Source organism: Corythoichthys intestinalis, chromosome 9 (assembly GCF_030265065.1).
Source record: "Corythoichthys intestinalis isolate RoL2023-P3 chromosome 9, ASM3026506v1, whole genome shotgun sequence".
NCBI classification, from domain to species: domain Eukaryota; kingdom Metazoa; phylum Chordata; class Actinopteri; order Syngnathiformes; family Syngnathidae; genus Corythoichthys; species Corythoichthys intestinalis.
Window position 1 is genome coordinate 59,631,749 of NC_080403.1, and position 10,891 is coordinate 59,642,639.

General features: G+C 39.9%; 1 protein-coding gene across 3 annotated transcripts in view; it reads left to right on the forward strand.

The window, feature by feature from the left end:
* Positions 1 to 10,847, forward strand: part of slc11a2 (solute carrier family 11 member 2) — a 33,604-nt gene extending 22,757 nt beyond the window's left edge. The window contains exons 15-16 of one of the 3 annotated variants that reach the window (XR_009064329.1): positions 946 to 6,700; positions 6,950 to 10,842. Coding sequence is in view for 2 of the 3 variants with exons in the window: in XM_057845033.1 (XP_057701016.1) it covers positions 946 to 999; positions 6,950 to 7,021 (126 nt within the window). In the remaining variant the exon portion in view is untranslated. Of the gene's footprint in view, positions 1 to 945; positions 6,701 to 6,949 lie in introns of all 3 variants that reach the window. The other 2 variants (XM_057845033.1, XM_057845034.1) reach the window with 2 other exon arrangements.
* Positions 10,848 to 10,891: the final 44 nt, after the last annotated feature.

Consider the following 10,891-nt stretch of genomic DNA (forward strand, 5'->3'; position numbering starts at 1 on the left):
TCCGGGAACTGGGGTTTCCTCCCACATCCCAAAAACATGCACGGTAGGCTGATTGAACACTTTAAATTGTCCGTAGGTATGAGTGTGTGCGTGAATGGTTGTATGTCTCCTTGTGCCCTGCGATTGGCTGGCAACCAGTTCAGGGTGTCCCCTGCCTACTGCCCGTAGTTAGCTGGGATAGGCTCCAGCACCTCCGCGACCCTCGTGAGGAAAAGCGGCATGGAAAATGAATGAATGATATGAGTGTGCCATGCGCGTCAATGAACCGGCTCGACCGTACGGCCGGAATATGTCGACGGTCCTCGAGCGGACGCGAGCCATCAAAATGGTCAAAGCGTCCGAGGGGACCGCCATCCTCTCTAAAGCGCTCTTTGGGAGGAGACGGAAAGCCTTTTGCCGTCTCCTTCCACCTCCGTTCGCCATAAGTTAAGGTCGTAGCGAGGACGGCGTGTCAAAGGAAGCAGCCGAACTGCGATGCTTTATTGACATTCCGCCAGCATCGTTACAGGTCGAGCACGGGTAAAAACCAACAACCTCCGGCTTTTTCCTTAACCAAAAACGTAACCGTAACTATAGTTCTGCGGGTGTATTATGTTTAATACCACTCCAAGGTGACAAACTGCTTTATTATTAGATTTATTATTAAGCGGCATGGAAAATGAATGAATGAATGTTTTGCTATGTGTAATAGCTATTTGTCACTGTACCTGCGGTATTTATGAAGGATTTAGCGTAGGTTTTTGGGCTGTGGAAGCAATTGATCCAATTAGAATCTATTCTTACGGGAAAATCCCGCTCGACATACGATCATTTACAGAGAACAAATGAGTGTGGTGGTGGGGGGTGAGTCATCCCGCTGCATTGGATGGACCCAATTTGACTGTGACGCATTATTGTGTTTTCTGTAACAATGTGACTGACTGGTCTTTCCTGTCTGGCGTGCAGGCGTGGCACTGTTTGGTCGCCCTGGGAGTCACCTGCCTGGACTTTGGCAGCAGGGTAAGCAATCGAGCGGATGTGTTCATAGAGGAACGGTCAGAGTACGACACCTAGAGACGAACGGCGCGGAAGACATCCGGGACTTTTGGAGTTCTTGTCGTAGCCTTTTCAATTTTTCGTGACCGACGGCGGGACGCGTCAAATGCAATGTGTTCCGGGACACTGACTTTACAGCTTGTGCTGTTGGCTTTCATAAAGTGACACACAATCAATACAGCTTTTTTTTGCTTTGTTTTTGAGGAAAAGAAAAAGTTGAGCCGGTTTCTTTGACATCCATTTTCAGATTGTCGCAGTACCGACTGATCAAAATAGGAGTTTAAATCAAGGAAGACGGTTTTAACAAGCTTAAATAAAGGAAGCTCATGAGTTCAGATGAGCAAAAATAACCAAAAGATTTGCCGTTGTTTAAGTGCGGTCCTACGTGACATTTTTAGCATTCCTAGTTGTTGGTACCGTATTTTTCCGACTATAAGTCGCACCTTTTTCCATAATTTGGCTGGGGGTGCGACTTATACTCTGTAATGACTTATGTGTGAAATGACTAACATAATATAACACTTCACATGTTATTTTGGTGTTTTGGAGTGACACTGATGGTTTGGTAAACGTGTTAGCATGTTCTTGATGCTATATTTCTCGGAATAACTCTTAATAGCTATGTTACGTTAACATACCGGCCACGTTCGCATTTCGTTGTTCATTCATCACGTAACATTATCATACTGTACACCATGGGCGTCCAAACCTGTCCTCAAGGGCCGCTGTGGGTCCTGTTTTTTGTTCCTACTTATCGAGCACAGACAGTTTAACCAATGCAGTCTGTGCTAAAACAAGCAGCACCTGACTGCAATCGACTGATTACACTTTGAGACACCAGATTGGGGAAAAGATGTCGTCTTGTTGTGTAGGAACGAAATCCAGCACACACTGCGGCCCTGTGTGGAATAGTTTGGACACCACTGCTGTACGCTTATTCAGCATGTTGCTCTCGATTGTATTTTTATTTTAAATTGCTTTTCAAGATGACATATCTGTTCTATGTGTTGGATTTTATCCAGTAAATTTCCCCCCAAAATGCGACTTATACTCTGGTGCGACTGAAATATATACAGTGGGGAGAACAAGTATTTGATACACTGCCAATGCCATTGGCAGTGTATCAAATACTTGTTCTCCCCACTATATAGTTTTCCTCTTCATTGCACATTTTTGGGCTGGTGTGACTTCTACTCAGGTGCGACTTATAGTCCGAAAAATACGGTGTTCTCCCTTGTCTCGTTTTAGCCTGAGCGAGTTCAGTCACTGGCTTTCTCCTGCCCTTTTTTTCCATAGCTCGTGTCTACTTCATGTGTTTACAGACTAATAAATGTCGGTCGTTAAGCCAAAGGACAGCCGGCGTGTTGAGGGCAAAGATTGTGCTTACATTTCTTCATCACTTCAAGTACAAGCAGTCATTGGTGCTAGTGCACTTGGCAATCCTTTTTTTGTGTGTTTCCTGATCCATTTTTTTCTCAACTGAGAATGCTTCAGAAAATGCTTAACTGTCTTCTTGGAAGGGCATCTAGTCCAACTGATAAAAGAGCACCAAGTTTCACGCGACAGAACGGGACCCGATATTTTCTTTTGCGACACTGGTAAAAATGTGTTTTTCTTCATCTTTATTGTTTTTTGGTCTTTTGGGGATGATGAATGTTGTATTCATATTTTTAATCCAACATGTAACATTAAAAGTCAAACGACACTCCATTGGTAAGATGTATTGAATCCTGTCATGCTATATGACATTTCTAGATATTTCTTTAAATAATGAGAGGACTTTTTCCCTCTGACGGCCAATGATTTGGGGGTCAAAAAAAAAAAAAAAGAATGGAAAAGACTATTTAGCGCAAGTGAGGACTCTTTCATCCTCTGAACCATAGGGGTCAAATTTATTCCACAAAGGGCCGAGCGCAGGGGTGGGCAACCCAAAATGTTGAAGGGGGCCGTATTATGCCAAAAATAGAAGCAAATATGTTTGGAGCAGCAAAAAATGAAAAGCCTTATAAGAAGCATTACAACGAAGGCAACACATGTTGTATGTATCTATATTAGCCTACTGTCAAGATGACAAAGTTGGCTATAAATACACAGATGATGAAATGATTATTTTCCTTGCAGTGCATTGTATAGAGAATGACACACCACGTGACTACGTGTTGTTGTCCGATACTGCCTGAAGTTGAACTTCATTACAATATGAATGAATTATGTTTAATTGCTTTGATAAAATTAAAGAAATCCGTTGTCATTTTAATTTGAAAGATTAAAAGCGACAACAACAACAACAAAATAGAATGTGCATAACATGCCCCTTATCTGGGTAACAAACATAGTACAACAAAACACAGCCTGCATTTATAAAAAAACGAAACAGAACCCTTTTGAAGAGGTAAGGTGTATCATCGGAGTTCACGTACGTGCAGAAACGCGTACGGTGTTCAATATCGATCACAACACACGACTCATCACAGGTTTGCTGCCGCTGCATTGATGTCCTTGATTTGGTGATGTGGCCTGCCATTTTTATGGCCCTTTCCTTCACTATCTTCGTGCGAGAGGCAGGCATTTGATATTCCGTATCTTTTGTTTTTGAAGTCTGCAAACCGGTGTATTTGCTGATATGTTGACGAACGACTCCTTCATTTACCACTCACCATCTGTGAACGGTTTTCCACGCTTTATTATATCTCGGGTTGCAACAAAACTTGCGGCAGTAGTGGAGTTTGGAGACGCAATCCACTTTTTACATGTATTTTTGCTCTCCTTTAATTCCTCCCGAAATAATGCAATGGCACTTACTGGGTACTCGGCTGCAAAGTAGTATGCCTTCCCTGGAAATGTCTTTCCGCATGACTCCTTTTGTGATTTGACAGCAGAGCAAACATTCAGAAAATCCATTGGCAATAAATGCAATCGATTGGGCCCAAGAAAGGTTGAATTCTCTGTTCTCCTCCGTTTTTTTTCCTCTTTGGAATCCACTGCCCTTTAATAAGCCCCCGGTTTGTTTACAACGGCCCCCCTGCTGATAGAAACGTGCGTGGCAGGCTACGACGCAAATCTTTGTTGACATAAATGTTGAAATGTAATATTTATTCGACGCATTTTTACAGCATTAGCAACATTAGATTGTTTGTCCTCCTACAGAAACCATGTTCAAAGAAAAAATATATTGCCCTCCTTCATCTTTTTCCATTTTCAAACATGTTTGAGACGCTCCAGGGAGCCACGCGGGCAGCACTAATCTACTCTGTTTAAACAATCCACCGTCCGCGTGGCTCTTCCACTATCCCCCACCTTTCCGTCCCCCGTGTCCGTCTCTGCACCTTTGGTCCCGGAGCTTTTAGTCACTCTGCCCCCGGCTCTGGAACTCTCTACCCCCTGATCTTGGCAGTATATCGACCCTTTTGCTCTTCAAATCCAGACTCAAAATACACCTGTTCACACGCTTTCTTACCGACCACGATCCCTAGCTCCGTTATATCTTTACGTCTCTTGATTGTTGATGATTGTTTTGTCGGTACTGCGATTCCATCTTTCTCGTAAAACGTCTTTGTGTGACTTGAAAAGCGCTCGAAATCAAATGTATTATTATAAAGAGCCGCGTGCCGGGTTGCCGACCCCCGGCCTAGCGGGTGCGGGTTTTTGTTTCGAGCCGTCGAGAAGACGGCCTTTTCGCCGATCTGTTGTCTTACAATCGATTGCCGTCAGATACGGCTCGTTTTGGCAAAAACCTCATTGCTCAAAAAATCTGTGTGATTTCAGTGGGGACAAAAAGCAGGAGGCGCTAGGGCCTTCGTGGAATCGGTTTGTGCTCGAAAGGGTCTCTTCGGCGACCGAGAGCCACGACCCCTCGGACGACGTGTTCATGCGGTCGTTTCATTTATCGCCAAAAAAGCAGGTCACAGACATGACACAAATGTCATTTTGAATGGCAACTTTCTGACTTTAGGAAACATTAAAAAGAGCTTCAAAAGAAAAACACTTGTGCCTTTTTAGGCCAAGCCGAGGGGGGAAAAAAAGATGGAATCACTTCATTCTGAGGAAAAAACGAGTACAACAAAAGAAGACTGAACTTTATAGCACCACCTCTAGCTCAGCGGCATGGACTTAATGAATGACAAACAGTATTCTTAATCAATCTCTCCGATTGCTTTTTAGCGGATCTGCTTTGCACGTGGACAATTTATTCCCCTACTGATTTTCAATTGGACTATTTGCAGGCATGCGTGACATATCTTCCGCACTTTTTGCTCAATAGCAAGATGCGTTGTGATCCTGAAAAATGATTTCATCCTCCCCAAATACCCTTTGAATTGAAAAGCGTCCAAAACATCTACAGTGGGGAGAACAAGTATTTGATGCACTGCCAATGGGTTTTCCCCGGTGCCTTGACCTGACAGGCAATTTTCCCGTTGAGGTCGTCTCTGTAAATCTCACCGGAACGACACCACACAAAAGTTGAGCGTCATCTCCTCGGTCGACGCAGATTGGCCATTCGTCACTGAAATGTCTTTCATCGAGTCTCTGCGCAGACCGCCGTTGCTTTTCCTTAGCCCGTTGTTGGGTCAAAGACATTGACTCCGGTTTCCGCCCAGTTGTTTTGTTTTGCTTTCTCTGGTCATACACTTGACTTTGTGTTGACGGGGCTCGGGGCAGACCGGCGGGAGGCCTATTTTCAAAAACTTCAAATATTTGCTAGCGACACTCCGTGAGCGGCGACATCAAAAAATTCAAACTTGTTACCTAATAAGATGCCAATTCGTTTTTTTTTTTTTTATACAAGTATAACAAAACTTAAAATGGCTATTCTTAAATTTTACGCTGGATGCACAAAAATCACCAGATGCAGAGATAATCACCTATATTTTCAGGATCAATAGCAATATTTAGCCAATCATATGTTTTCATCCCAAAATAGCGACGTCATTTGTTTTATTTAGTGCAAGTTTTCAGGAGCAAATAAATCACTCCATTTTCACATCAGATACTTAATACTTGAGGAAAGCATGCATAATCATCTTAATTTTACTCAACAGCAAAATTAGCATTTTTCTACATACAATGGCAACTTTTTTAGGTCGAATTCCGACGTTACTATTGCGTCAGCACGTTTTGCCGGCTATCTGGCCCTCGTCATGCTTTAGATTGAAATGTTACATAAAATAAAACCCGTAAAAGGCCATTTTTTTCTTTCTTTGTATGGGCGCAGAAATGTCTAAATGACTCTTTTTTTTTTTGTTTTTTTTTTTTTTTTTGCCACCCCCAAAATATAAAAATGCACAGGGCGATTCCATCATTTTTTTTCCTCAAAATGGAGCAAAGCCGTTAGGGCTGCAACTAATGACGATTCACATCATCGATTAATTCAAAGATTCATCGGACCTTTAATCATGTCATATATTTTTTGCTTGTTGTGAAAAATTTCTGAAAATAGTATTAAAGGAGTAATATATAAGAGCGTATTGTGCACATTTGTTGGATCGGTGCTACTCAGAGCCAGCCACCACTTATCAAAAAGAAAGTGGGAAAATCAAATCTGCATCAATTTGTTGGTGTTTTTTGTCTGAATTTGACTAACTCTGGACACGAGGCAGTCAAGATAATGGACATTAGAATTGTATAGTGCTCTTTTGCAGGACTTTCCAGGGTTAAATGAGGAAAGGTGAGCTCCCTCATCTTCTCACTAATTCAAATCAACACCCACCCAGTCATGTGATTATCCACCCTTCCACCTTTGTTTTTTTTGTTTGTTAAAAATTAACACTTTGATGTTATTCCCTTCACCCCCTCTACGTGTTACCTTTTTTTCCCTGTCATACACAGTGTTTGAAATAATAAAGAATGAACTGATTTTTGGCAGTAGAGAATGGTTTTTTTTGCCCGACTGATGAAATGTCCGTCTCTCCCGCAGATCGGTCTCGCGCGGCACACCGATATTTATTTACTGAATGACATGGACGTGGACAGTACGGTGGAGAGATAGCGGCGGTGATGGAGATCCAGAACGCCGATGGGACCTTAGCAGTACCTTTTGTAGTCACCTTTCAGTGCCTTTCAGGTTGAAGTGGATGTGCCATCTTGTTCTTGTTGGACTTTAAGCTAAAGTTTGGGCCCATGACGCACTCCAGCCCCGCCCCGTTTAAAAGGACGCGGACCAAATAATAATACACAGAAGGGGGTAGGAAGAATACTAATGCATACACAAATGTCATCTGAAAAATGGCAAAAACGTGTATTCATTGAATGGGTTAGGACTAACTTCAAATTCATAAGCGTCAGGCAGAACAATAGGGCAAAGAAAAACTTGTACCATAACATTTAGGAGCTTTTTTTTAATAAGGGATTTTTCCTTTTTTACCCTCACACCTAAGCACATGGTATTTAAACTTTAAATATTTGTACATCTGTGTTTTCTTTGTAATAAAAGTATAAAATTTTGTAATGTGTATATAACCTCATGTAATTATTCCCTTCAATTCATGATAGTGAACGTGCTGAACAATGAACACCATTTGAATTTGGTCATTTGGAAAACAATGACTTGATCATATAAGTGGTTTTGTAATTTAGGAGGATTTTACTTATTTATTAGAAGTTGAAATAATGTGCTGGGAAACAAAGCTTTTTTGCTATGTTATTGGACTGACTGCTGAATTTGAGAAAACAAGTCAATTTGTGGGTGCTAACATTCGCTGAACCTCTTTTATCACGTGGCCTGTAATTTATTTTTGTTGTGGGATATGCTGGAACACTTTCCAAATAATACAGTGTCTCGCTTGCTTATAAGAGCCCGTTCGACCGAATCCCGGGCTCGACGGTGACTTCTATCGCATCTGTGCCTATTTGCCTCACCTTGCCGTATAAAATTAAAATGTTTTGTCAACTACAAACGTCCTATTTTGACAAAGTTACTTCCCTTTATAAGACTGGATATTGTCCTCGGAAATGTATTCATAAGCGGATCTACTATTCAGGCGAAGTAGGCGATCGCCTTAGGCCCCCAACCAGTAAGGGGCCCCCAACCAGCTGCCCTTGGCCCAACGAGCAAGGGCTTGGGGCACCGAAGCCAGCAGCACCCCCAACTATTCGACATGTATAATTATGTCAGCATACCAAACAAATAACAAAACAAAAAAACAAATAACAAAAAAAAAAAAAAAGCCATTTGAATGCTGCATTTATATTATCGTTCATTTCTATCGTTCATATCTATCGGCTATCGTTCATTTCGAACACATGAGCGAACGTGCTCTCCATGAAAGCCAAAGTGCAGGAAGGGAGAAGTCGAGAACGGGCCGCTAATGCCTCTTTTAACTTTCTTCTACTTCTTGGCACCGTACATAAAATACACGACAGCGCACCCTGTGGCTAAAAAATGCAGTACAGTTCCAATCAGTCATAAAATAACACAGCTGGTTAACAGCATTGGCTTGCGAAAAAAAAAAAAATATATATATATATATTTGTGACACCACAAGCAATGATGAAGAATGTTTTTTATGGAGTGTAAAGCTTTCGGTTAGCGGTTTTACCGAACGTACTTCCAATGAACATTTCAAAATAAAAGCACGCCATGTTTGTCATATAAATAACAATTTCTGGAGTTAATCCCACATACTTCAGAATTGATATTATAATATGTTTAGTAAATACTACAGAATACAGATTCTACACTAAGAATAGCTTTTAAAAGACACTCTTTATGACAAATATGATTGGCAATGAATAATTATTATAATATACTACTATTATATATAGTAGTATACCATAATAATAATGCTAGAATTTTTTTTTGTAAGAATTTATTTGAATAATGTTGGAAAGGCAAAGTCAGTGTTCTGAATCTGTTTACATTCTTTTGCACTAGTAAATGCTATCAGCATTTAACCTCATTGTTTATTTGTGATAAATTATTGTTATTTACATGATTGATGATTAATAAGCGTAAAAAAAAATTCATTGCTAAATTAGTAAAAAAAAGAAAATTATTAGATTAGTCGACTAATCGTAAAAGTAGTCGGCTGACTAATCAGGAGAAAATTTGTCGTTTAGGACAGCCCTAGTTTACCGGAACATATTTCCTTCACACCCTTCTCACCTTTTTAACCCCTGACCCAAGAAGAGGGCCCCTGGATATGTTCGCCTTAGGCCCCAAAATTGCCAAGTCCGCCACAGAATGTATTCATATACGTATATCCGGTCTGTTGTGCATACATTTGGAAGTTGGTCTTCGACCCAAATTACCGTATGTTCTAAGAACAGGGAAAACAGTCAGGTAGCCAACAATCTGACCGTTGTGACAAACCAGCTGTAGAGACAAGGAATTGACTTGATTTAAATGGAGTCAAATGGTGTACTTTCCATTGGAAATGATTATTTCATACCACAGTATTGATACTTTGCTGAGTTGGTCATTTTTAACCACACCACCTTGGCATTTATACAACATGCCCACTTTGTTTTATAGATTTTTGTCATTTCAAAATTTGTGAATAAAAATGTCAGACGTGCAAAAAAAAAATGTGTGCGCTCCTTTAAATACTGGCAAATCATCACAATGTATTTTTAGCATTCATCATACAAACGGTTCTGCATCAAAAATCATTTTCTAGCATTGAATAGAATGACGGTTATTGGCTCCGCCTGCTACCCATAGCCGGTATAGATGGGCCACAGCCCCCCGATGACCCCCGTGAGGATCAGCGACATGGACGCTAAATGAAACATTTTATTTTTTATTGAACAATATACACAGAAAACAAAGCACTCAAGTATCTACATCAAATACAATATTATAGACTGAGCATAACCGAACAACCAATAGCAATGACAACAACAACCACCACAACAAACACAAAAGTAAACAAAAAAAACAACTTTTTTTCTCTTGAAAGGACTTCCTAAACCAACTTAAAAAGTCTGAATAAAGAAAACAAATGATGGGCCTTCCCATTGATCACATTCAAAACTTTGCAATATATAGAGAAATCATTTCTCCAGTGAGCCATACAGGGTTTGGTTTTAAAAAACCTACACTTATGAACAAAAAAATTCCCCATAAGCAATATTACATTTAAAACAAATTCTAAATTTTTATACTTTAGATAAACACCAAATAAAATTCTTTCTTCCGTCAGGGGTAGATCAATATTCTTAGATTGCAGCCATTTGTTTAATTGACTCCAGAAGGAATGAACAACATTACAGTGAAAAAATATTTGACTTAAATTTTCTAAATCTACATCACAAAAAGTACAGTTATTCACTTCAAAACCAAATTTCAATCTTAAAAATTCTTTCGTTGGGTCAATTTCGTTCAAAATCTTGAATTGGACCTCCTTAGCTTTAGGAGGCACCGGAAATAAAACAATTGTTTCATATACTTTTAATCTTATCGATATCAAATCATTTCAAAATATATATCCTCTTAATTGGATTCGGATAATATTCATTAATCAACAATTTCCTGAAAACTTTGTTACATTTACTATCCCAAAAATCCTGTATAATTTCCTCAGATTCTGAGAGACTCGAGAGTACTGCACCTCATCCTTCACCATTGGTTTTACTGCCATTGGGATTGCATTCATTAACTTTGTGAATTCTTTTAGACTCGCTAAATGAAACTGGCAGCAGCAAGTCCAAAATACACTGATGGAAAGTGACTTTAAAAAAAATACTGTTGGAAACAGACCTCAATAAATTAAAAGAAAAAAAAAAGAAAAAATGGGCATTTTAGCAGTGAGAAAAAGCGGAAGTGGAAAATTCCTCACAGACTGAACAATTTTTGGAATTTTGTATTTAACCATTTCAAAACCAATTCATTTAAGCCAATGTTTTTTGTTGTTGTTTT